At 34.0% G+C, this 27,606-nt stretch overlaps 2 protein-coding genes, 1 long non-coding RNA gene and 1 other non-coding gene across 7 annotated transcripts; 3 read left to right on the plus strand and 1 right to left on the minus strand.

The window, feature by feature from the left end:
- Positions 1-453: 453 nt before the first annotated feature.
- On the minus strand, positions 454-10,539 carry LOC104760925 (uncharacterized). 4 transcript variants are annotated; one of them, XM_087500109.1, is made up of 25 exons: positions 10,182-10,539; positions 9,846-9,940; positions 8,791-9,146; positions 8,450-8,613; positions 7,902-8,141; positions 7,682-7,791; positions 7,513-7,590; positions 7,315-7,421; positions 6,826-6,917; positions 6,625-6,743; positions 6,425-6,508; positions 6,246-6,323; positions 6,062-6,140; positions 5,795-5,963; positions 5,626-5,696; positions 5,193-5,273; positions 5,043-5,113; positions 4,869-4,965; positions 4,466-4,525; positions 4,307-4,361; positions 3,816-4,213; positions 2,075-3,739; positions 1,403-1,984; positions 1,122-1,180; positions 454-1,052 (listed from the first exon to the last, which is right to left on the minus strand). In XM_087500109.1, exons 11-25 carry the CDS (start codon positions 6,433-6,435, stop codon positions 857-859), a joined length of 3,672 nt encoding a protein of 1,223 aa, XP_087356235.1. In that variant the 5' UTR covers positions 6,436-6,508; positions 6,625-6,743; positions 6,826-6,917; positions 7,315-7,421; positions 7,513-7,590; positions 7,682-7,791; positions 7,902-8,141; positions 8,450-8,613; positions 8,791-9,146; positions 9,846-9,940; positions 10,182-10,539; the 3' UTR covers positions 454-856. The 4 variants fall into 4 exon arrangements, with proteins under 4 accessions (XP_087356235.1, XP_087356232.1, XP_087356234.1 ...); XM_087500106.1 differs by having other exon boundaries at positions 6,405-6,508; XM_087500108.1 differs by having other exon boundaries at positions 8,446-8,613; positions 10,182-10,532.
- A 110-nt stretch (positions 10,540-10,649) lies between these two features.
- Positions 10,650-10,721, plus strand: TRNAH-GUG (transfer RNA histidin (anticodon GUG)). The gene has a single exon. It is a non-coding gene; the product is annotated as a tRNA-His (tRNA).
- A 9,206-nt stretch (positions 10,722-19,927) lies between these two features.
- LOC104760926 (basic leucine zipper 1) lies at positions 19,928-20,850 on the plus strand. Its single transcript, XM_010483916.2, has one exon. It carries the CDS (start codon positions 20,272-20,274, stop codon positions 20,722-20,724), a length of 453 nt encoding a protein of 150 aa, XP_010482218.2. The 5' UTR covers positions 19,928-20,271; the 3' UTR covers positions 20,725-20,850.
- A 1,697-nt stretch (positions 20,851-22,547) lies between these two features.
- LOC147922848 (uncharacterized) lies at positions 22,548-25,238 on the plus strand. Its single transcript, XR_015589380.1, has 2 exons — positions 22,548-23,347; positions 24,959-25,238. It is a non-coding gene; the product is annotated as an uncharacterized LOC147922848 (long non-coding RNA).
- The last annotated feature ends 2,368 nt before the right edge of the window (positions 25,239-27,606 follow it).

Raw genomic sequence — 27,606 nt, forward strand, 5'->3', positions numbered from 1 at the left:
AATGGAAACGTTTTGGAAACGTATGTACATATACATATACATATATATATATATATTTATATATTTATATATATATATATATAATAAAACACCAAAAATAAAAACCATATCAAAAAGTTTCAATAAATAAAACTTCAAATATAAATATTAAATAGTTGAATTAAAACACTAATAATATTATATATTTATATCTATAATGAATTTTTATATTTAAAAAATATTTATTTATTAAGTTTCAAATTAAAAAAGAAGTTTTCGTCGTGTTTCCAAAACGGAAATGTAGTTTACATCGTGTTTCCAAACAGAAATTTCTAGGAATTGTGTTTTTGTGCCTTGTTTCCAAATTTCCACGAGTTTCTATTTTCGAAACGTTTCGGAAGGAAACGCACCTCGAAAAGAGTTTCCATGCAACATAGTATACATTTTGTATCAAGGACTATAACAAGTACAATCTTAGGTAATCTTATCTGTTGTTTCGTTTATTCAACCTTCCGTATCAATTCTTTACATCTTTACATTTTTACATTTGGACAATTTTATATGTTGTACAGAAACAATATTATTCTCAAATTGGATTGGATCAGCCAACGAAGATGATTCTCTATTTCCCTAAGCACCAAATGTTAATGACCTCTCCAGTTTTTTTTTTTACTTACAACTTTTAAAAGAAAATTTCTCTCTAACTAACCCTAAACCTAAAATCCACTAACTGAAAAAAAAAAAAAAAAACTAACATTCATTTCTGCCGTTAAAACCAGAGTTTTTTTAAAAAAATGCAGAAATTCTAACTAGATAATTTGGGAACATGAAAAAGATATCTACATAGGCCGCCACTAATATTAGGATGATGATAATGCTACAAAGAAGGTAGCGTGCGGTCGAACCAGTTAGAGAGATGTGATAATTTGGCTGCTACGCTTTTATTTCGACCAAAGAAAGTTTCTGCATTCGACAACATTACTGATACGTCATGTCTTAGTGCTTCCATACTCCGGTAATAGTTGTTCTCAAGCCGTGATCTGATTACTTCAAGAGACAAAGGAACTGGGAACCTGCAGAAACAAAACCATGTCAGCTTCCGCTCCACCAAAGCCTCTTCCAGTGTTGTAGAAACTAGTTACCTGTTGGTGTAGCTGGAGTTTCCCACGGTCTGCCTCAGTTTTTGTAGGCCATATGAATCCTGAAACGAATTAGTCGAGATTATTATGTCATATCGTTACGTTCTTGGGAGGTGTTGTGTCTTTGTCTCCTCTTAATCCACTATTTTTTAGACTTTATATTAGGCTAAGTAAAACCTGAGTATAAAGAGTGTTATCTATGAACCAACTAAGCTAATATAAACATGGGCCTAAGCTTTTTGGGTGAAGTATGAATTTGGTGGTTGGTGGCTAGGATCACATACCTGGGTTCTTTTGTCTGAATTCTCTAACTTTGTTAAGGCCGAGAGAAGACGGTTTCGTTGCTCATCATCAATGTGAGGCTGCTCCCACTTGGTATCAGCATCAAAAAGCTCCCAGGGACTGTGAAGATGTGTCTCGGTAGGGTCACTCTTGTATTTAACTGTGTACCTCTCCCATGGACTATCAGGAAAATCAGGTGATTTGGGTTTCACAGCTAGAATCCGCCCTTCCCACCAACTACCATCTTCTTCCCCTTCATCTCTCCACCAAACCTTACACTTGTCCCTGCAAGTCCAGTTCCTCTGTATTGCTGCTTCATACCGACTTCTTTCCACAAGAAAATCTGGAAACGTCACCACCTCCTCAGGCAATGTAAGTTTGAAAGCTTTGTTGAACAGTTCGGAGTTTGGATCGATGACTTTAAGTATCATTTTGCAGCAGCTATCCCCAGAACCAGGAAGAGTTGCATATTCAAGACTAACCACTTTACAAATCTCCACAGCCTTCATATTCCCCCCTTTTATTGAAGTCCAAGGATCCTTTTCCCCCGTTAGGGTGCTAAAGTTTAAGTATTCTTGATGCCCCTGAAAGATAGAATAACAGCCGCAGATAAAAGAATTGATACAAAAGGTTGAATAAACGAAACAACATACAAGATTACCACCAGCACTTACCTGTCGCAAATACGCAACTTCATCCCCCATTTGTGGAATATAACGAGAACCCTCTTCATGTATCGATAATGTCAGCCAGGATACATTTTCTGGTAACTGCTGAGGCTTCTTTGTTTCAATAGGTTTAGTTTCACTAAAAGGATAAGTAGACTTTCTATTTCTTGTAGATCTCAAACGAAGTGTTGCCTCGGAAGCGGATCTCAGTTCTTCCTGAGAATTTTGGTTTCCACGTGAATCACTTATTTTATCTTGGATGCGTGTCAAACTGTTCAACTGACTTCCATTGAACCCATTAGACGCACCTTCATGGGACTTAGAGCCACTACCTTGATCCTGACTACAAGAACCTGGACTGATTTCTTTAGTAAGAGTAGCATCCCTGTCAAAATTGTTCTTATTCTTTCGTCTATAGACAAAATCAAACATCCTTTTAGGATGTGAGTGCGACACAGGAACATCATTAGCAATTGAGAGAGCATCACTGATCTGAGGATTTAATTCCCGAACACAATCATTCCGCAGAGATATCTCTGTCCCAACCACACCATCCTTTTGACTATCCAATGCCAAATCACATCTAGCGTCTTCAAAACCATCACTTAATGCATCAGGGCCACCAGTTTCTTGATCTATTGATGAAGGTTTTCCCTCTGGCCTCAAAGATGCATCAGAAGCCCTTGAAACTCTCTTGGATCGTATCCTCAAACTCCTAGAGATTGGTGGAAGGCTATCTATTAGATCTTGCCGATGACCGGTTACGTCCTGAGAACCATTAGAGGTCCCGTCATCAGCCAATCGACTTGGCGGCCCATCCAGTTCTGGATATCGTTTCCCACCATTTGGAGTATCATTCGAGATCACCGTGTCAGTGTCAACTGTCATGCCATCTATATCTGTTTTCAATTCCAAACAAGTAGATGCCGTAACACCATTTCCATGGTGATTTGCATCTTTGTTAACATTATTTTCTTTTCCCTCCGGGTCAGAGCCATTAAGTTCATGCGATACTATTGCTTCACCTCTTATTCGCTTTGATGTACGAGCCTTAACCATTCCCCATTTTACTTTACTTACATCTATCCCTTCAACTTGATTTGTGTGACTTTCAAGGTTCCCAGGAACCCTTGAGTCTTCAGCACAGCCGTTCCCTAAAGTTGGAGTTGTCACATCCGAAGACGATCCAGGTAGGTTCTCCAGCAAGGTAAGCTTATCCGAATTCCTAACAGGAAACCTAAGAACCAATCTCCTCCTCTCAGGAGGATGAGTTTCTCTGATATCACATTGCTGAGCCCCATCATCTGAATCACATACGAGGATATTTTTTCCTTTTGATTGCTTCCCATTCCCATTTGACAAAACTACATCAAGTTCACTATCCCCATTGCCTGATTCTTGTGTTGTCGATTCACTTTCTGATGAATCACTCAATTCAGAGACCTCCTCCTCTTCTGCGTCTTTAGATGTACCTGTAATCTTAGAAAACCAAGAGAGGGCATTTCGAGCAGCTGCTCGCCTAGGTCTGGCCGATTTAGATTTTGAAGACTCCTTTGATTCCTTACGACCACTCCTAGATTTCCTGGTCCGTTTTTTGTTGCTTGGAGCTCCCTCGAGCTCATCAAAGTTTCTCTTTTTGACGCGCCTACCCGAAGAAGTCATAATCCCAGCCTGGTAAAGAGGTTAAAAGGGATTAGAACCCTGTTTACAAGGCGCAAGATCAAAGAAATATATACAAAATACTCACTTCTTTCTTATGTTTTTTCCTTTTGGATCTTCGAAGGCTATTCTGATGATCATCATCCTCATTGCTTTCACCGGAACTGGAACCTGACTCACCAGAGGTTGAAGAATTTAAACATTCTTTCTCTTTTCCAGATGAATACTCCTCTGGCACATTGTATTCAGAGTCGTTTTCATCACTTAAGATATCGACTTCTGGTTCCCACTCCATTACATCTATAAATTCTGGCAACGGTTCAGCTAAGTCTAGATCTGCCAGAGGTGGCATTTGGTAATCTTGGTCTAAAGTGATATCTGGCCCCACAGCAAGCTTCAAAGAAGATGGTCGCCATTCTTTGCCTAAGGCGCCGAGTCGCCGTTTCTGAAACATGGTCTGATATGGCTCTTCATATGGAATCATCCCTACAATGCAGAACAATAGAGAGTGAATGATATGCCCATCCTCAGTGGAAGGATCCAAAAAGCATTTATAATCATAGTAAATGAAATTCAAACCTGAATCACAAAGAGGATCCTCCAAATTTCGGCGATAAGGTTGAAGTTGAGATTCCTGAATCAAAGTTTCCAAATGCCAATTAGCGATAAAATTATGCCTATAACGAGCACCATTAAAAGTAGAACCATTAGAAGGGGGAGAAAAGACGAGCCCCTTACCTGGTCAAGGACATTACCATATATGTCCTGAATTAATGGCCGATAATCCCCCAGGAAGAACTGGAAGATGCAAAGAGCAGTTAGAAGAAAATACTATTTTTGCATAAGCTATCCATAGACGGCAGCTCTCTTAGACGAAGTCACTGGTGCAATTAGAACTAAGATGTTTCTATAATGCTTAGCAGGAATTTATAAATGTTAAGAGACATGTTTCCTATACAGAGGATTTTAATGTTTATAGAATGTTTTGATCGAAAGGAGATTTCTTTTCTCTTCAATTAACGGAACTAGGACATACGTGAACCTCTAAAAGCAAACCATATCCGATCTAAGGTTCTATAAGAAATGTAGACAGTAGAAGTACAGTAATGAAGCTCTCTCCACGATTAAGTTATATTGGTACCTGATCATATTTAGCGTCCTTTTGAGAATCCCCTTGGCCTGTACTTAATATGTACAGTTGGCCCACATTGTCTGACAGTATAATTGAAGTTCCATCCCTACATTAAGAAGACATAGATTAGCAATCAGATGGAGTAGAAGCATAACGAGTACAGCCCAAAAACTATCTGCTTACGGTGAAAACTTCCCATCAACCAACTCGTACTGTGAAATCTCGTATATTTGGATAGGTATGCCTTCCCATATCTAGAAGAAGAGAACAAGTGCTTTAGTAATATAGATGCTGAAGAAGAAGGGATTAGACAATGAGGAAGGTAAAACTTACATCCCATACTATTGTTTTTCCATCATAGCCAGCACTCATAGCTATACGAGGATTGAAAGGATGGACATCCATAACATATGTCTACAAACAGTAAGTATAACATGTTAAAAAAAAGTAAATACAAGGAACAAAGAGGAAATCAGCCTGGAACACTAAAACAAAAATCAGACTAACTTCACTAGTCATAATTTTCAGACAATACAAGGCAGAGTTGGGAGTGTTTTCAGAAAACGAAAAGAAATTAACCTAAGCTCAAATAATGTAGAGCAGGCTCTTCTTAGCAGAAATATGATTTTGATATTCGTTATTTTTAGCATGGGCAGCAAATTTTTTGTTATTTTTATCTTTCAAGTACACAGGTCAAAAGTCTTTGCAATTCCCAAACTTGCCTTAAGATAGTCTACCAAATATACAAAAGGGATCAGGCACTCACAGATTTTGTGTGACCAGTCAAAGAATGTACCAAGCTACCATCAGAGGCATTCCACACGCATATTCTACAATCTTTAACATAGAAAATGATTCTGGTTATCAAGAGTGGAGCGCTCTAGAAATCGGCCGGGATAAACTCATAGCCATTAAGAGTGTCAAAATAGTCTTACCCATAATAGCGGCAAGGACAAAACGATTATCTAGACTCCAAGCAATCATGTTAACCCCACGGGGTGTAGGTAAGATCCTTTGACGTGGGCCACCTCTAGGAGGTTGAGGAGGCATGGGCGGAGGTGGAACCTTGAGATGATATGCTCGTGTCCATCGGCAGCTTTTCCCCTGAAAGATATAAATAAATATCTGGTTCTCTGCTCGTATGAAAAAAATGTATTGAATGAAGTGCGAGTCGCAGTCATTTTGGCGAAATTAAATATTACATGCGATCTCCTTGATCTTGGGATCCAAATGATTGCACTACCATCACGAGAGCATGTAACAATGTTATCATGACAAAACCTAGAAAAGACACCGTGTCAAACACACACAAAAAAAAAACTTTAGAAAAAGGTGAAAAGTTAATAATAATTGCATGATTATCTACTTGCAGCAGAGAATACAAACCAGGAATTCTTAAATTTTGGAACATTCTCGTCTTTTGAGTAGTCAGTTACAGAAATTTTAGATCCTGCAGCACAACCACTGAAAAGCAACACAGCAAATGAATAGGATCAGACACTTAGGATCTCATGAGTAATGTTATTTTAAAAGTGAACAGCCAACCTGAACTGAACATAGTTAACCTCATTCTCATGTCCAGCTAGAACATCCATCTCATGATTCGGCTGGTCCGGATCATCGTTATTAATCTTATTAGCACTCCAAACCTGTAACCAAGAAACAACTTTTGTAATTAAGTGAACCCTATAGAATTTGGCAGAAAAATGTGGATATGCAATTTTGAACTCAAACCAAGATACAATTAGGAAACATTTTTCATTACCGAGTATACTCTAGCAAGAGTGTCAGCGCTGCCAGTGACAAAGACAGATCCATTAGCATTGAATGCACAGCAAGAGATATTCTTCTGATCATTACTAGAAGAAGGGCCACTGTTCTTTCCTGGAATAGGATTCCCTAGTCAGGTCTACAGCTTCCAATAAGTCAAAGCAAAAATAATTTAACTAGGAACGTAAACAATCACCATCAGGAGTAGGAGGCCTAGGGACATATATCCGGGGAGAAAATTGGGCACCCCGAGCATCCCATATCCTACATGTACCATCATCGGACGATCTGCAGAGATTAACAAAGGCTCGTTTATAAAGATGCCAATGAAATAAAAGCACCTTTTTCGAAACACGCAAATAGAACCTCAAGACAACATAAAGACACGAGTAGTGACATAGTAGAGAAATATTCCACGGCTTAAATAATAAATTAACATCATAAATTCCATCTGAGGGAGTATGAATCAGAATGCATTTAATTTTCCAGCTTTGTGACCAAAGTGGTTATTAGTTGGTTCTCAAAATTGCAAAACAATAGACATAAACAAACACCAAATAAACAGCATGTAAGAAGATGACAAAGCATAGTGATTTATTAATTATTCTCCAAAAAAAAAAGCGAGAAAATAATGCACCAGATAGCGTACATGATGCCAAAAGAACAATTTGAGAAGAATTCTTACGAGAGAAGCTGGTACGGGGATCCAGGTCTGGGACTAAATGCGATAGCAGTAACAGTTCCAGTATGTCCCCGGAGAACAGAAATTGGTAAGCCATCTGGCAATCGCCACTACAAAAATTCAGATGGGTGAAGTCATGAAGAGGCGAATATGTGGAAGTCATAATGGAATCATATACAGAAAACAATACAAGGAACTTACAATGCGGATCACACAATCATTTGAAGCGGATGCTATAAAAATGTTGTTCGAACTCACAGCAAGATCAGTTATGTCACCCTTACAAATGCACCAAAAACACAATTGTTAAGCACCACTTAAATATACAGTAACAAAATGATAGCATTCTCGTAGAGTACTTGGAACTCACTTCATGCCCTCGACAGCTGGCCAGGCAGTATGCAGTGTCCATTGACCATACTTTTACAAGGCGGTCATCTGAACCAGTGATTACATACCTTCCTGAGCGATCAAATATAGCTGCAGAATTTACAGATAAGTTCAGGTATGCAGTTCCTCTAATGGATTAGTCTATTATTAGAAATGGAACTTGACACTAAGATTCATCCTTAAACCATTAAATATTATACCACAGTACACAGCGTTTCTGTGTCCACGTAGCCTCTTGATGTTTTGCATCTTTTGTACCATTGAAGATGGTTTTGCAATGGCATAACATGCTGCACGTATTGATGGGGCACGATGATGTCTGGCAAAACCACCACCAATCTCCCTCAAACTAATACCACGAACCTGATCAGCATGCATATGAGGCCAGCGCATGCCAATAGGTGGTGCTTTGATATCGCTTCCAACTATTTCCTTGTCAGCTGCAAAACAAAACGAAGTACCATATATCAAACCAAGATTTTCAAAGAGAGTTTAGTAAATGATAAATTCTTAAGCCCCAAATAATTTATTAGAGGTATTGATATTATTATTATGTGATTATATCCGTATGCAAGTATATATACGTGTGTGTGTGTGTGTGTGTGTGTGTGTGTGTGTGTGTGTGTGTGTGTGTGTGTGTGTGTGTGTGTGTGTGTGTGTGTGTGTGTGTGTGTGTGTGTCTGTGTCTGTGCATGTGTATGAGTTAAACTCGCCAATAAAACAAGAATTTCTTTTCGAAATCACCTACAGCTCAAAAGGGAGAACGAGCCAGTGCCTAAAAGTGTTGGAGCACCAGCAGCTCCAATCATTTTATTTACATCACCAACCCCTCGTGAGGGATTAGGCCTATTTGAAACAAAGACCAATTGCTTTAGAAGCTCCACCAAGTGATCTTTTTTTACGTGAGAATACCTGAGGGTGCACATACAATGCCAAGAAACAAGTTAAATATTTGGGGTGGGAAGAAACCCCAAACCAGTCATTAACAAATTAGAAAATACAACGATATCATGATAAACTTATTCACAAAAAAATTCATTCCAAATTCACAGAAGTACTACAATAAGTGAGAGCAACACTATAAGTTACCTTTGAGCCAACTCAGTATAGTTTAAAGGAAAGGAATTGCCATCATCATTCTCCTCCCCACTACGCAATCCACTCCTCGAGTACCAAGCATGATATCTTCTAGGAAGAAGCTCATGTTCAAGAAGTTCATGTCGCAACAGTGCATAAGTTCTCTGGCATGGCCCAGATGAAAGTAAGTGGAGCATTAAAAAGTAAATTTCCCGGAGGTCCAAATCAATGTTAGGCGCAACATTATGAGGAATATCTGGGACTGGAATCTGCACATTCCCTGGCAATTTTCTGGAGATATTCAAAGGCTTCATAGGAAGTGAAACTGAATCGCCTTTTGGAGTATTTTTCCTAAGAGCCATTAGACCCTGTCAATTTGCCCGACACTGACGTCAATCATCAACGCAAACCGAACAGCTAGAACATGAATAGTCAAACAAAAAACAACAAAAAAATATAATACCTGCAACAAATAAGAAAAAGTAAAATAAGACCCTGGGAGATTTTCTTTTAGTCCTGCTATCCGGCAAATTACAATGGGAGAACAATGGAAATCTAGGGTATTGCAGACAAGATAACACTGAAACCTATGAATCTCCAAAATTTGAGCCAACCAAGTATTCCTATTTAATTCTTCGCAGCAAACTCTCTAAACCACTACATGATAAATGAAAAAGTGAAAAAAACCCAGCGTAGTATCCAACCTTGTACAAATGCTTAGTACTGTCTACTCCTAATGTTTAAAAATACAATCTTTGGTAATTAAAAGGATCATTCTGGCACCAGGACGAACTTGAAACTACAAAACTCAAGCATCCAAGATCAACAAGTCCATTGAATAACAACTTCAGTATCTTAACTTAAATAGAAGAAGGTTCCATAAGAAGACCTGATAACTAAACAATACCCTAAACCCACAACACACATACAAAGCTTTCCATGAACAACGGTAAAAGAAATCTACAGCCAATCAAATGCAAGTTAACCTTCAATATGAATAAGAGGGCTTAGAGCCAATCAAATGCAAGTTATCTTTGATATGAATAAAAAGGGCTTAGGAAGTGTACCTCCTCTGGTGATGCCGCGTGAGCAGAGGAGAACTAAGATCACAGAGCAAATGAAACACTCCTCGTAAGAACTCCAAAACCATAACACATTGTCTCTGCAAAGCAACAATTAACAAAATAAAATAAAACAAAAACCCTAAATCAGAATCGCCCAATCTCTAACAACAAAAGAATCCAAACGTAAATCAAATCCAAAAGCATTGCAAAACAGAATTAAAGATTGAATACAGCACATGCACAATGTTAATATCAGTTCCTCAATACAAAATTAAGAACAAACAAATCTGCCCCACAAGTCAAGGAGATTGAAAAAAAAAAGAGAAAAGTTTGACGAACCTATTGAAGTCTCAAAGGCGGCGGTTAGAGAGTCGTCGAAACCTCTAAGCTTCGTTTAGGAATTGGAGGTTGAAGAAGATAGGGGGGTACCAAAAAAAAAAAAAAAAAAACCCAGATACCGAGAAATTGATAATAGGGTATTGTGAAGAGAGAAGAGGATCAAAAAATCCAAAAGAAGCAGTTAAAGTTTTCAATCTTTGTGAAAGCTTTTTAGTAGTTTGCGTTGTTCGGTTTTTTTTTTTGTGAAAATTTTGGCAGAAGAAGACGAAAGGATTGTGGAGAGAAGAAACGCACTGGATAGAGAGAGAGAGAGCGAGCGACGAAACAGAACACAGCACCAGAAACGAACTCGACCCAAAACGCTGCGTTTCTTGGATTTTATTCATTGGGTCTAGTCCGGTCACGTGCCATGGCCCATTAACAAAACCAAATGGTTATGATCTGGTTTAACAGATTCGAATAACAAAAGTGGCTGTAGTTTAGTGGTAAGAATTCCACGTTGTGGCCGTGGAGACCTGGGCTCGAATCCCAGCAGCCACATATTTTTTTGAAATTTTGTAGTGTTATTATATTTGGGAATATTTATTTTGATACATATGATTTTTTTTGGTATGTATCTAAGTTTTTAGAGTTCAAGCAACTTGTTATTATTAGCTTAATTATTAATTTCTTATGTTTTAAAAAATTGCTTAATTTTTAATTTTTTATATGTTTTTTTTTTAAATACATTAGTTACAAAATGAATGAAGTGGTAATCTATTCGAGCTATGTTTGAAACAAATAATCTACTAAATTTCAATGGGTTTTTTTTTTTTGGCAAACACTAATAAAAGTTCAATGGTTAAAAGTAAAATTTGATAAGTAATGTCCACATTGATAAGATCTTAGTTAATGATTAAGTATGTGAACTGAAACTAACGATCAAAACATTGTTTTTACATCTTTACGTCTCTTTTCTATCTTTTTGTTTTGATTTTATGTTGTACGACTTTTAGAAATATCAAAACCTTACTAAACAGATAAATGGTCTTATGAGTAACATGAGATACTGTGTGTTAAATCATGATTTACCAACTTTTTTGCTTTGAATTTGTGAGATTTGGTATGAATCCTTTAAAAATAAGAAATTATATAAGTTCAACAGTTTAGTTAGTAATTTGTTTAACCAGTATTTTTTCAATTTAAAAACTTATGTTTTATAGAAGTAAAGAGAATTTTAATATTTTCCTACGTATTTAGTCTAGGCTTAGGTATCGAATTTGCGAGGTTAATAAAAAAGACACTCTTTAAAAATTATTATTTTAAACATATACAAAAATTAAGCAAACATATTTAAAGATCGTAAACCTAACTTATTTAGAAAGAATATCAAAATATATCTAACTACTTTGATACACATGTATGACAAGTTCTTGATGAAAAAAAAATCTATACTAAATAAAAGGGGAGCTATAAGCTTCTTAAGGTGTCTACATAGAATTTGAAACAGCCAATCAGAATTTCCAAAAAAAAATCTATATTAAAAATTATTCTAAACAACCAATCAGAATTATTTCTAAATTAATGGAAATACCATAACTATGTACAAAGTCCCACATCGGCTATAAATTTTTTAGACAATAGTGCAAAATTAGTATAAATAAGATTAATATGCTTCCAACAACGAATGAGCAGGAATAATTGATTTATCAGGCGTCCAAGTTTAAAAGTTTTATTCGGTTTGATCCAATTTTTTATTTGATCAAATTAAAACTTTAAAAAGTTTCAAAAAATATTATAATATTTAAAAATTTAAATATTATAAATATTGAAAGTTCTTAACTTTCATAAAGGTTTGAAAATATTATAAATACCTCCATAAAATTTTAAAATATTTTAACTATTTAAACTCTAAAAAAATGTTACAAATATTTAAACTTTAAGATATTTAAACTACATCTAAAGTTTAAAATATTTAAAATATTTAATCTCTATTAAAAATTTTAAACTTTAAGAATTATTAAATAATATATATCAAATTTTTTTAATATCTTGAAAATATCTTACTTATCTCTATTTGTGCTTTATATATTTTATGAGCTGTAAAACATTTTTTTTGGGTATAACTTTACAGATGATTTGATAATCTTGCAGTAAATTTTTTATTTTTAAGTCTAAAAAAGAAGGATTGACGTCACAAGACCTTGATTTGATGTTATTTGTGTTTAAAGAAGAAGGATCGACGAAAAGTTTCAATATGTGTGGATCTAAAACCGAATAATATGGATGAAATTATCGATAATTGGGTGCATGTGTTGACTATGCTGGTCTTCATGAATTGCACAAATTTTATGAGAAAAAAAATGATTTTGGGCTTAGAGTTTGATGGGTCCACAAGTCGTGTGGTAGTCTAAAAAAGGGTTTCAGTGGAATAATGTGAAGAAGTTGACGAGGAAGAAGAAGAAAAATAGTATAACAAAGAACCGGACGGTAAAAGTAACGATGACAATTACCATAAAATTTGACAATGAAAACGACAAAAAAGAATATAAAGAATAAGAAAACATTGAATAAAAAACATGAAAACATAGGTGGTAGCGATCAATTAAATATAAAAAGAAGATAAATTCATGATTATAAATCTGTTTCGTTTTTCTGGTGGTCAAAGAAATGGTTTAGGATATGTGAGGTCATCAGTTTGATCCGTCTCACATAGACGTCGAGTAAAATTCATGATTTTTTTAACAGATTTGATTTTCTAACCTAACTGATTTTTATATTTTTAAAAATTTTGTATCTGAAATTTATTTTTCCCTTTATACTATTGAAATATTTGTAAGATAATACTTCATCAAAGGCCATCAATCATATATAATTTTTATCAAAATATATCAAATAAACTTACGCGTAGCGTGAGTTCAAAACCTAATAATAAATAATATGACAAGTTCATTACTTAAAGCTTTGCCACATGTCAGATGTTAGCTAAACCCTTAACTCATGACACCATATTCTCTTTTATCCATTTTATGGACGTTGATGTCATCTACATCCTTCTTATATTATGGTAGAGTGGCTTTGTAATATTAATATATACTAGATTAGGATCCACGGTGTATCGCGGGACAAATTATTTATAACTAAAACATTTAAATTTAAGTTGTATTTATAATTTTAAACCATATAATACTGAAATACCATTTATTTTTTTATATAATAATTATTAATCAATTTAATTAGATATGTCTATTCTCGGAAACTGATAGTGTTAACAAAATAATGAAATGATGTTTTACTCGTTTAACACCAACTTAATGATATTTTAAATTTATATAAATATCAACAAAACCCGTCCCGCTATATAACTCTGTTCCAAGATATTTTAACTCGCAGTAATATATAATCTTAATTTTTAATATTTATTGTTTTGTATTGTAAATATTAGATTGAGTTGATATGTTATTTATTAAGGTTGTAACCATTTACATTTTATAAGATTGACGCTTCTTATAAAGTTTAAATATTTATATTACTTAGAATTCTTAAAACGGTTGAGTATTTCTAATATTTGAATTTTCTTAAAAGTTTAAATATATTATTATTATTTTAAAGGTCTTCTGACCTTTTTTAAAGTTGAAATATTTGTAATATTTAAACGTTTATGAAGTTTTAAAACTTTATAAAGTTTAAACATTATTAATATTTTTAACATTTTATAAAGTTTAACTTTCAGAAAAACATAAATATTTATAATATTTATACTTTTTATAAAATATAAATATTTATAATATTTAACTTTTTAAAAGTTTTAAATATTTATAATATTTCACTTTTAAAAAAATTTTAAATAAAGAACCGGAATATACCAAATAAAAGTCTTTTAAGTTTGAATGTCTCATAAATCAATCTTTCTACTCATTTGTATTATGAATCTTTTTGGTCTCTTTTATAGTATGACTCTGAACTATTGCCCAATTTTTTTAGGCGATGTGGGATATTATACCCGTATTTTTTATTCATCTATTGAGTAATAATGTATTATATGTCCGTTTTAAAAAATTTGTATTACATCACATGCATGAAAAAATCACAATTTTTATTAACTAAATATATTATAGAATAATTCAAAATAATTTAAATATAACTTCAAATAAAAAATGAAAGGGAATCATTGAATGAAGTACAAAGATTTCCTTATTTTTTTAAAATCTTATCTATAATTAACTTTGAATTTTTGGTAACTAATATTAAAGTAAATGCATTAAATGTAAAAAATTTTCCAAAAAGTATTTTTGAGCAAAAACTGCTGCAAAAATACTAGTATAGATGGTTAGTGGCAGACCCACGAATTTTTTTACCGAGGTCAATTATATTAGTTATAATTTTTTCTCCATTATAGTCTTCTCTATAAAGTATATGTATATAAATAAAATTTGCTTGAATAAATTTTAATTGTTTTGCAACTATTTTTGTGATTAAAACGTTATTTCCTTCTTTTAAAGATATAAAATTTAATGGATATCAAAAGAGAAAGAAAAAATAGATGAAAAACAATGTTAAATAAGTGAGCTCTCGCTGTGGTAAAAAAAACAGTAATACAAAATTGCAAAATGACACAAACGATAGCCTCGATCCAGGATTTGCGGGTCAAAGACAAAGCTCTCTACCAAATCAGCCAACAATACGATAGAAATGCTAACCAAAATATCAAATATCTACATTTAAGGGGGGTCAGTTGACCCCTTCCTCTCAACGTAGGTCCGCCAATGTATATGCTCGTTTGAGTTATAAGATGAAAGGGAATTAGATTGTATAACCAAAAAAAACTATAATTATTTATGTATTAATAACAATTTTGCCCTCCTTATATTTTTTTTTTAACCACCTCCATTTCTGACCATTTCAGAATTCTAGCTACCACCACCTCCGACCAACCTCTAGCAAACCTCCGGCCGGCCTTCGACCTTTGGCCAACTTTCGGCCAACCTTCGGCCAACCTCCAGCCACAACACCACCTCATCTCCGACCACCACCCTACCTTCGGCCACCACCACCACCTTACATCTAGCCACCACCACCGCATATCTCCGGATAGCACCCCTACCCACCTCCGACCACCCTACCTCTAGCCAGCCACCACCCCATTATCATCACTACCACCAAGCCAACACTAAAATGGTAATTTTAATTACCCTCTATGTTATCTCATTTTTTTTAAATAGTATGTTATATTCTTCTATAGTTTTTTTTATATGGTTATAAAGATAATTTTTCACCCTAAAATGTATGCAAGAATAAAATAATGTTTACTTTTTCTGTTTTGGTAATAGGGTTCTTATAATATGAGGAATTTAAAGTAAAATAGTGTTTAATTTTTCTGTTTTGGTAACACGGTTATTTTAATATGGGAAATTTCGTGCTTAAAAAGGTAATTTTATCCTCTCTGTTTTATAATCGTCCAACTCCCACAGGCCATTGCCTCATATTTTTAACAAGTATATTTCATACTAAGCTTTATTAATTCAATGTTGTCAAGATAATTCACTAGGTGGTGTGGGATAAAATGTATAGAGGTAAAATTGATGGAGGTTTGGGGTGTTGTGAGCTGGAGAAATTCAATGATGTGTTGTTGGCTAAGCAGTATTAGTGTTTAATTCATTTTCCGGATTCTTTATGTGCTCGGGTGTTTAGGGTCGATATTTTAGAAACAAGCATCCATTGATGGCAAAGAAAGCATACTCTCCTTCGTTTCAGTGGAAAAGTATTTTGTCAACTAAAAGTTTAGTGTAAAGAGGTGCACAATGGACGTTAGGGTCAGGGTGTAATATTTTGGTTTGACGCGATCCTTGGATTCCTGACCAACATCTCCGACATGCAAATGGTAGGTGCCGACAATTACATCCAAATCTAATGGTTAATCACTTGATTAATCCGCTCACTAAAGAGTGGCATTTACCTATTTTCCAGAAATTTATGGATCAGGAGGATATCCAAATTATAAGGAGTTTGCATGTTAGCAAATCATTTAAGCCAAATCGGTTGGTTTGGCATTATACGAAATATGGCGCGTACTCAGTTAAGTCGGGATATAAGTTAGCTCAAGCCATGATGGCAGAAATCGAGTACGGTCCCAGTTGTACTGCCGTGAAGGCTCAGGCTTGGAATGTATAAACAGTTTTCTGGCAAATAGCGTCTGGTTCTCTCCCGGTGACAGCGCGTTTAGCTTCTCGGGGAGTTTAGTGTGAAACGTTGTGTAAAAGATGTGATTTTGCGGCAAAAACTAATAATCACACATTCTTTTGACTGTCCTCATTCCCGTGAAATATTGGATTTGGTCGTCTTACCCCCAGACAGTTTCCCATATGAGTCGGTGTACTCAAATTTGGATTTTATTTTTGACAATGGGACATTCTTTATTGGTTTAGGAGCCACTCATCATTCTATACCCTGGTTTGTTTGGTTCTTTTGGAAGGATAGGAATAAGAAGCTATTTCAAGAGATATAGTCAGAGCCAATAGATATTATTAATCAGGCTTTAGGTGAACAATTATTATGGGAGAAGGTCCAATTAGTCTCAAGGGTTATCTCGGGTTCTCCGGAACCCTTACATACCCCGGAGAAAATTAATCTCTGTCAAGTTGATGGTTCTTGGAAATCATTGTAACTTAATTTAGGCCTAGGCTGGTGGTGTGGTAATTGTGAGGATCAGACTTTAGTGTTGGGTGCAAGATCTCAAAGACGAAGTTCTTCCCCTCTGCATTCTTATCGGCTATGGAGTTTATTCTTTCTAGAGGAGTTGATTGTCGGAGATTTGAGACGGATTTTGCAGAGCTAGTTACGATGGTACAAGCCCTAAAGGAGTGGCCCGCCTTCTCTACGCTCTTTGATGAGTTTCAGGCTCTTAGTGTCACCTTGCCTCCTTTCACTCTCTCCAAGATTTTTCGGACGTCCGATGTGAAGGTTGGTTGTTTAGCTCGTTCTTCTAGATCATTAGTGTCGAGAATTACTTTTTTTTTTACCATTGGGCCACAACTGACCAACCCATTAGCCAAATCCCTACATTCATAGGGAGCGGGACTCAATCCCGGATGTGATGGTGTCTTGTGCATTAAAGACTTACCATTGGCCACTGCACTAAGAGAATTACCTTTATAAATAATTTTTCTCCGGTTTGTACAACCAATCAAAGAGTTTTGTTCTAATTATTGTTAAGTTGTAAAAAAATTATACCTATTAAAATAAATTTAATTATTTCCTATCACATTTAAAAATTTGCATAATTTAATGACTTTTTATTATTATTTTCACTAGTCTAGACTCTCTAGACTAATGTTTTATTCTTACAATTCATGGTAGAGTCCATACATGATAATTAATTACCGTTTTTCTCAATCACAGTTACTTTCCAAGAAGATATGGTTGATTTTTTATAAATTGAAAAATGATAGTATGACATAAATAGTTTTATTAATAATTATTACAATGATTGCATAAATGAATTCCTTTCTTTCTTCTCGCTTATTTCAATTTACTATTTCATTATTTTAATTTTTTTTTTGTGATTTACAGTGTTGGCAATCAAAAGTAGTAGTATGATATTAACTTTAATTACATTGCCAACACATTTTCCATCTCGCTTATTTCAATTTACTATTTCATTATTTTATTTTTTTGTGATTTACAGTGTTGGCAATCAAAAGTTGTATGATGTTAACTTTAATTACATTGCCAACACATTTTTCATTAGTTTGTTGTATTTGGTTTCGAATTTAACAGAATTGCATACATATCAGTAAACAAAAATGATAGCAAATCTGCTATTAATTTCTATGTTCTAAATAAAATAACATCATTGGACAATTAGTATTTGATATTTTAGGATGTAATCTATTTGCTTTCTCTATTTTTTTCTAGAACCCACAAATATTGTACCTTAAAATTGACCCAACCCTAACATAATAAGACCTATTAGGTTAAATTAGTAAATTAAACAAAATGGTAGCAAAACTGTTATTAGGTTATTATTTTTTAATTTCTATGTTCTAAATAAAATAACATCATTTGAAAATAAATATTTGATATTTTAGGATGTACTATATTTGCTTTCTCTATTTTTTCTAGAACCACAAATATTGTATCTTAAAATTGACCCAACCGGAACATAATAAAACGTATAGAAGAAGAAGCTAAAAAGTTTCTAAACTACCCAACCTACGAAACAAAGTCTTTTTTTCTATTTACATATTTTATCCCTGTTTTAGAAATCAGTAGACGTTAGTCGAGCGGTTGGGATAGGCCTAACGTCTAACGAGAAAACCAAAGATTAAACAGAATTACTTTGAAACTAGTTTTAGGGTTATTTTATTAAATTAATAATAAAATAGAAATATATAGTATTAAATATATCTATATAGATAATTCTGTTTATGTTAAAATAAAATATCAAATAAAATAAAACTATAGTATTGTCTTTAAAATTAAGGCAAACACATAAAACATAATTTTTAATTTTGTTTTATGATTTTCATTAAAAGTTTGTACATTAGTTATTGTAAAACATAGTAACTTTTAATTTAAATGTCTAAATAACAAATATATATATATATAATTTATATTTGATTTTAAAAATAATTGTTATATATAAAATTAAGTGGAAAGTAATCGAATTATATAGGTTATATTAGACAAGTATAATTAAATGATGGATGCTAAACGGGATTGATAACAGTACGTTCACCTTTAAGAATATTTTATTTATATGGGATAAATAAAAATAATTTATAAGTGAGCAGAAGGGATAAGGATGATGCATTTTATACTATATCTATAAACATATTATCGCCATCTTCTAGTGTCTTTGTATTTTGATTTCAAAAGAAAGTACCAAAGTAGGGCTGGCTGCTTATCTTTATTTTCTTTATTTTCTTATTAGTTTCTCCATCGGAAAATTATTTGAGATAAGACACACGCACAAAAGTAAAAATCAAATGGAACTTTTCTTATAAAATGGATAATTTTCTTTATTAACAAAATTGTCAACCATGTTATAAGCGTAATCTCTATATCCACGACCACGAACCAGTTTAAAATAGTCGTCATCGCTCCACGTTTAACCTTTCATATTCCTAACGATATAGTTTACGTATGGTTCTTTCTATATGTGGTACCTTTTTAATCCTATTAGCAATTCACATGGTTTTGTAACTTCAAAAAAAAAAAAGCTTAAAATATTTAGGCTTAGATGGAACTTTTTTTTTTCTTAAGTTTTGCCATTTACTACAACATTACCCACTGACATGAACTGAACCAGTTTCGTACCTTTTTCCAGGATGTTCTCATATTAGAGAATCATGTTCGATGTTCATTGGATTTGCAAATTTGGACAAGTACACGTAATTAGAAAGTTATAGAATCTTGTGATATTTCTAGATTTATCGTACGACTGTGACAGCCAAAATACACAACGAAACAAATGTTTAAATGCAAAAAACAAAAGAATAGTAATTACTGGTCTACCTGTTAAGGAACAACACCAACACCTATTTTAGCTGTTATGTCCTACTAAAAAAAAAAAAAAAAAAAAACCAAAAAATGTAACAATGTTATGTTTGACCAAAACTATTCTTTCTTCTCCCATTCGTCATATTCTATGAATCTACCCTTCATGAATATATTTCGGATAATCTTTTGTAATGTAAAATATTTAAAATTTTTTTACAAAAGAGAATATATATTTTTATTTTTATTTTATGAATGTAATCTATAAATAAGAGCAACCTAATAAGAACAACTTCTCCCACTTTCATCTTTTTCGATCTTATCCTTATCTTCTTCCTTGTTCTATTTCGCTTCTAACTAAATCTCTCTCTTAATACCAAACATAATCGATAAAGATCCTTCTTGTTTAATTTTTTCCAGATCCTCGTCAATCACAGATTCTTGAAAAAATATTGAGAGTTCTTGAGTTATGAAATGACAATGGACAGTGTTATGAAATGAGAAACCTCAACCAATTCTCACGATTACTTGTTTATCATTCCGTATCCGTTGTCATTCTTCATTGGTTTTACGTTATCTCTTGAAGCAGATTTTGATTAGAAAACACACAAACATGGCAAACGCAGAGAAGACAACAACAAGTTCAGGTTCCGACATAGACGAGAAGAAAAGAAAACGCAAGCTATCAAACCGCGAGTCAGCTAGGAGATCGCGTTTGAAGAAACAGAAGCTAATGGAAGACACGATTCACGAGATCTCGAGTCTTGAACGACGAATCAAAGAGAACAGCGAGAGATGCCGAGTTGTGAAAGAGAGGCTTGACTCGGTCGAAACGGAGAACGCGGTTCTTAGGTCGGAGAAAACGTGGCTTTCGAGTTACGTTAGCGATTTAGAGAATATGATTGCTAAAACGAGTTTGACGCTGACGCAGAGTGGCGGTGGCGGTGGGGATTGTGATGGGGATCAGAACGCAAACGCGGAAATAGCGGTTGGAGATTGTAGACGACTTAAACCGTGGAAGTTGAGCTGTGATTCTCTACAACCAATGGCGTCTTCCAAGACATGATGAGATTTGTGTATTATTAGTGTGTTTGTTTTTTAATTTTGGTCATTTTTTCTCGTTTAATTTGTAATCGTTATTTTATATCGAATTGTTTCTTCTCATTACATTATGATACAATTGTTTTTTGTTCCTGTTTCCAACATTTTTTATTTAATATTAATTGATTTTAAGTGGTTGACCAAAAAGAAAAGAAGAAAATTTCCCGTGTCATGTGTTTTAATGGGAGAGTTTTAGTGATAATTGAAGGAAAAATGTGGGCAACTAATATGTTCATAATTGAGTAAGATCAGTTGTGGTACTAGACCCGACCGGTCGATTAAAATAACTTTGATAACATGATTTGTTGTTTAATGGACAATTCAAAATGAGGTAAAATGGTGAAAATGACAATTATCAATTTTTTCCTATAAACTTTTATAAGAAGTTTTTTTGACATATAGAATAAATTTTAATTCTTTCAAATATGTTTGAGATGGACTTTTAGCTCTAGTAGTGATGTGTCGTCAATTCATTTTTTGGAAAAAAACAAAAAAGCGTATTAGAAAATATTTCACATTGGTAAATAGGATAGATCTTTGGATTTTAAGTTAGTGTTTGGATGTTGGTTAGGCCCAAACGAATAAAATATTTATTAAAAGTGAAACTATCCGTGTAGAGAGCATCTCCAACAAGTCATCAAATCCTCAAATATTGAGAGGATTTCAATTCTAGCAACCCCTTAAGTCTTCAAATTTTAAAAGGTTGAATAATGAACCTTCAAATTTGAAAGTGCACTGTTGAGATACTCAAAATATTTCACATAATTCATTTTAGTCCTTATCATTTTTAATTTCACAACTAATTCTATTAAATTCAATTGTTTGATATATATCTATATAAATTCAAATAAGTTAATTAAATTTGAAGTTATTGATATATGAAAGATATACCATTTAGAAACAAATTTTATACAACAATAAAATTAAGCATAAATGTTTTAAAACAGACTAATTAATCATATATGGGAGCATTATGAAAATAATTAAATTGAGTAATGTTACATTTTTGCATGTAATTTTATTTTATGCTTTTTTAAAATTATATATTATTTTGTATTATCATATAAGGTTTTGTATTTATTAATATGGTTTGATTAATTTTTTTAATTGTATGTTTTATATTTATATATGAAAGCTTAATCATTATAACTAATAGTTAATAATATTGTAGACTATAATGTAAAATAGAAAAATTATAAAAAAGGAATTTGAGGGTGTATCCATTCCCGGCTCTAGGCATGTGCCAGGGGTGCTATAGCACCGGGTCTATACAAATTTTTTGTCTTTTTCTTCATAAAAAAGGGTCCAAAAATTTTTACTTCAAAAAAACATGGAAAGAAAGAGCCTTTTTTCTGTTTTCCAACTCAGAGACCTAAATTTTATTGAGCCGGACCTAGGTGTATCATTAATTTGACCTGCAAACCTTTATTTTGAAGGTGTTCTCCCTTGAAAATGAAGGTATTGTTGGAGATGCCCTAAACATGAGGTCTCCACAACAAAATGTTTTTTTTTTTTTAATTTTCTAATGCTCAAGTTAGAAACTATGTGCCTCCTAAGTTATAAATGATCAGAAAAAAGGTAGGGAAGTATGTGATCTCTTAGATCTTCTCCATAGGTGGGTTGTTAAAGGGGTTTTAAGTGTTTTATAGGGGAAAAAATAATTCAAAAGAAAAGAAGAAAGATAAGGGAGCCTCTTATATAGTATACTCAACTTTGTTCTAAGAGACCATATGTGTCATTATTATGTTGGTCAAATAGAATAATAGAAAAGGAAAAAAAAATTGTAACGATCAAATTTTATTTATGTCCTCTCTCTCTCTCTCTCTCTCTCTCTCTCTCTCTCTCTCTCTCTCTCTCTCTCTTGCGATCGTAGTCTTGATCCGACAAAGGAAGGTATTTGGAATCGGAGGATATGGAATCAGAGGAGATTGAGGTCGGAGGAGATGCGTAGCGGAGGCGATTGCCTCGGCAGAGATTGTATCGGAGGCGATTGCCTCGGCGGAGATTGTATCGGAGGCGATTTGAATTTGGAATCGATTCAATCGGAAGAGATTGAATCAATTGGAATCAGAGGGTAAGTTTCTCAGTACAATAGTATAAATTTGCGATTAGGTAAACTGATTAGGGTTCTTTGATTTTGGATCGCAAATTAGGATTCTTTGATGTTTGTTGGAAAATTAGGGTTCTTGGTGTGCATGTGTTCCAATCTGATCCATATTTTTGCTAGAAGTTGTCTTTATAATGTTTGATTAGGAGGAAGCAGAAAAGATCTGGATCTGTTTGTGTTCTCCAATTTAAAGTGATACCCATAATTGATAAGTGATGCTTTAAACGGATGTGGGTCTGTTTGTGTTCTTTACACATGATTGTAAAATTTCAAAGTATGTTGTTCTTGTTCGATTTAGCTTGTAGTATTATCCACTCCTTGTGTATGCTTGATAAGTTTGATTTTATTTGGCCATGAATGATTCATTGTACTTTTCGAAATTGGGCATAGTTGTGATATATGTCTCTCTTTTGTTTTGAGGTTAAATGGAAACATGGATTGATGAGTATAGATTCTGCTACCTGTTCGGCCATGAAGGAAGGTAATTTATCATCCTCTTCTTTCTTCATTTATTTGGTGTTAGTTTAGGTAATAGTCGAGTCAGTCATTGATGTTATTGCTTTTGTTTGTTGGTTGTGATAAATACATTTAGTACTTGATTATTAGGGAGGTCTACATCAGGCTTATTGTTTGATGCTTTGTGTTAGTTGGTTGTGAAGATGTTTAATGTATGGTTGTTGTAGTTTAGGTAAACACTTAAATTCAAAATTTAAACCAACTAGTTGTAAAAGTAAATTACACCTAAACCTTATAAATTGAAAGACTTCCTCTTCATAGTAAAAACACAAAACACACTACGTAACCCTAAAGACTTCCTCTTCATTCTCCTTTTAACACACACAAACAAAGTAGGATATGGATTCTGACGATGGAATGAATCCATATCGTCCCTCCTCTGGCTTCTTCAATCTGTTACAAAGTCAACTTGAAACCCAAAACCTCGAATACACTCCTTATGAGGGTCCATGTTCTAACGCTCCATCTGAACTTGCATCCCCTCAAGAAAACCGCAATTCAAGGCATGCATGGTTACCAACAGATGATGTCATGGGTGTCAGCGCTTGGCTAAACAAGAGCAATGATCCAATTACTTCCAATGAGAAAAGACGTGGAGCATTTTGGGGAAGGATTGCAGATTACTTTGCATCTTGTCTAAATGCTGCAGGTCGGCCAAAGAGAGAGGCCAGTCATTGTAAGCAGAGGTGTGGGAGGATAAACTACTTGGTGTGTAAGTTCGTTGGTTGGTACGAGGCTGCCACAAGGGAGAAGTCTAGTGGACAGAATGAAGATGATGTGATGAAGCTAGCACACTGGATATACTTCAATGATCACAAACAGAGGTTTACCTTGGAGCATGCTTGGCGAGAGCTAAGATATTATCAGAAATAGTGTGCGTCCACATCTAATAAAGGGAATGGAGTGAAAAGGGAAAGGGTGGGTGAGGATGGGTCTGCACAGGATGCACAACCGGTGATTGATGTCGAGGATGATCCAATGCCCCGTCCTCCTGGTGTTAAGGCTGCAAAGGGGAAAGCCAAAAAAAGATCTAACACTAAACCGGATGTGGAGGACGATTGAAAAGCTTTCTTGGAGTTTCAGATGGAGCGTGTTTCGCAGATGTATGAGATGAAGCAAAAGGATTTCGCTTTGAAGGAGAAGGAGTTCGCTTTGAAAAAGGAACATATTAAGCATGTGATGCTTGTAATCTGATTGCTAAAAAGGATTCACTAACTGAAAAAGCTCTTAAGGACAAGCTAATTGATGACATGATGTCATTGGGTTGAATGTTAAAAGTTTGAATTTCTTAAGGACAAGCTAATTGCAGTTTTGTTTTATTAACTACGTTTATGTTTGTAGTGTATTATGCTTTCTTGTGTTTGGTTGTAACATATTTTGATGTTTTATTGTGTTAACTATGATGTATTTGGTTGTAAGATATTTAAATGCTTTCTTCTGTTAACTATGATGTATTCGGTTGTAACATATTTGGATGCTTTCTTGTGTTAACTTTGATGTATTCGGTTTAAGTTTGTTATGTTTTTATATTCGGTTTCAGTTTGTTGTGATTTTCTAATCGGTCAGTTTGTTGTAGGGCGAACAAGAAAAAATGGTGTATCTGTGAAGCCAAAAGCTATCTCATCTCCGTGACATCAAAAACTGAAGCTCTACCACATATTTGTTAAACTATTGTAACATTGTACTTCTACCACATAATTGTAGAAGTACACTTAAATTTTTGTATGATGTTGTACTTTGACTAGAGTTGTAAATTGGTCTGTCCAAGTGCAAATGGGCATGTCCATTTGGACACATACAATTTATGGTCATTTATGGGCAAGACCCAAATACACCCATACCCAAATATGTCCAAACCAAATATGTCCAAACCAAATAGGACCATAACCAATTGGTCTGTCCATTGGTTGCAGATTGAAGCAAAATTCATAATCTCATAAACTCATAATTATAAAGCAAAATTCATAATCTCATAAACTCATAATTATAAATTCATAATCTCATAAACTCATAATTATAAAGCAAAATTCATAATCTCATAAACTCATAATTATAAATTCATAATCTCATCTGATCCTCCATCTGATATTCTGATCTCCCCCTCATCTCCAATCACTAATACCTTCTAAGTAACTCTGATCCTCTTTCTTACACCTTCTCCTTCCTCCCCTTCTTCTTCTCTTTCTTCTCCTTCCTCTTCTTTTTCTTCTTCTTCATCTTCCTTAAAAAATTCGGATCCACCTCTCAAATGAAAACATAGCAAAACTATCACTGAACCATCATTTCATTCAAAGATAACAAAACAAAATCAAGTTATAAGAGTTAATATACTTACTAATTTCCTCAAAACCTCTTAACCAATTTCTTGCATAGATAAGTGCTTGCACATTGGATGGAAGTAGACGGTTCCTGTACTTGTTTAGAACTCGACTTCCCACACTAAATGATGACTCGGAAGACACTGTTGTTATAGGAATACAAAGTACATCACATGCCATGCGAGACAACTCTTTAAAACGTGCTGCATTACCTTTCCAATACTTCAAGACATCCAAACTCTGAAAAGCAACCATATCCAAAGCTGGTTCATCCAAGTACATATCTAGAGCCGATTTTTACAAGTACTTTTGTATTTTTGTACTTCTACCACATGTTTTTCTTTTCATTTTATACCACATATTGTTTCCAATTTTTGTGTACCACAAATTTTAAGTTTTTCTATACCACAACATTTTTCTATATAATGTCCAAAACCAGCAAAAAATATGAGATCAAGTAACCGATCTTTGTTTCCGAAACACACAACTCCTTCACTATATGTTGTGTACCAATACTCCTTTCTTTCCATAATCTTTGTTTTTTCTCTCAAAAAATGGAATCTTTTTCCCAAAATGATTTTGATGCTATAATTGATGAATGTTTTAATCAAGCATGCGACCAAGTCACCGATCAAGTATGGAAAAATATTCTCACTCCACCGGTTCAACATCACAACCACCCAAACCAAAGAAAAAGTGAGCTTATATTGAAAGAAATCAAGAAATCGGTCATGCCCCCTTGTGGAACAATTATTTCAGTGAGGATGCAACATACCCTCCCCAAATATTTCGACGCCACTTTGGAATGAACAAGCCATTATTCATTCGTATTGTTGATCGACTTGCAAATGAAATTCCATTATTTCAACAAAGAAGAGATGCTACTAGAAGGTTGGGTCTGTCAACATTACAAAAGTGTACAACAACAATTCGTATGATGGCATATGGTTATGCAGTTGATGCAGTTGACGAATACCTCCGACTTTCTGAAACCACCGCGCTATCATACTTGGACCTAGTCATGGGCATTCAGGTATCGGTTTGGTTTTGGTTCGGGCATTTCGAGTTTCCGGTATTTCGGGTTTATAAATTATGGAATCATTTAGGAATTTTAGAAATTTCGGTTCGGGTTTTTTTGGGTTCGGTTCGGTTTGGGTAATTTTTTGAATTACCGAAATATATCCGATATTTTGTAGTTTTGGTACGGTACAAGTATTTTTTACCCGTTTGGGACCGAAATACCCATATATGTATATATAATACCCTAATTATAAATTGAAAAACTAGATTAAATTTCATGCAATTATAACTAAAAAATCATACCAAAGTACCTAAACCAAGCAAAATAAGCAAGAAAAACATAATCCTTAAACAGAATAATCCAAAACATAAATAAGTAGTAGAGTAGTAACATCCAAAATCAAATTCAAAAGTTTTATAAAAGCTAGAGTTATTGAGAAAATTCAAAGAAACATCAAACATCCAAATAGAGAATCAATCAATGAAAAGTACTAAACTCCTGTTATAAACCAAGCATCAAGATGAAACGGACTTACCTTTGAATGAGTCTTAGACGTCTCTGTAAGAGGAGATGAAGAGAAGAAATTTAGAGAATCCTGTTTGAGATTTGAGATCGTGGAACGGTTAGAGAATTTATAAAAACAAAACAAAAATCTCCCGTAGAAAGCGGGCAGACGAACCGGTAAACACATGTTTCTTCTTCTTTTTAGCAAATTCGACCTAGGGTATTACATATACAAAAGGGGAGAAATCATTATATACACATATGTTCGGATATATTTGGGTACTAATTGGGTATCGGGTATTACCCGAACCGAAACGATACCCAAAAGTATTTTACAATCAAGATCCAGTTAGTATAATGTTGAAGATCCATACGCGATCC

This window comes from Camelina sativa, chromosome 18 (assembly GCF_030686135.1).
Source record: "Camelina sativa cultivar CO46 ecotype springtype chromosome 18, ASM3068613v1".
In the NCBI taxonomy this organism is placed as follows: domain Eukaryota; kingdom Viridiplantae; phylum Streptophyta; class Magnoliopsida; order Brassicales; family Brassicaceae; genus Camelina; species Camelina sativa.

Excerpts from the sequence above, each read along its gene's own strand:
- LOC104760926 (XM_010483916.2), top strand. The coding sequence starts at position 20,272 with ATGGCAAACGCAGAGAAGACAACAACAAGTTCAGGTTCCGACATAGAC.
- LOC104760925 (XM_087500106.1), bottom strand. The coding sequence starts at position 9,140 with ATGGCTCTTAGGAAAAATACTCCAAAAGGCGATTCAGTTTCACTTCCT. Across the intron at positions 6,324-6,404 it reads GTTAACTATGTTCAGTTCAG|TGGTTGTGCTGCAGGATCTA; the intron begins GTTGGCTGTTCA and ends GTTGCTTTTCAG. Across the intron at positions 4,526-4,868 it reads AGGACGCTAAATATGATCAG|TTCTTCCTGGGGGATTATCG; the intron begins GTACCAATATAA and ends TGCATCTTCCAG.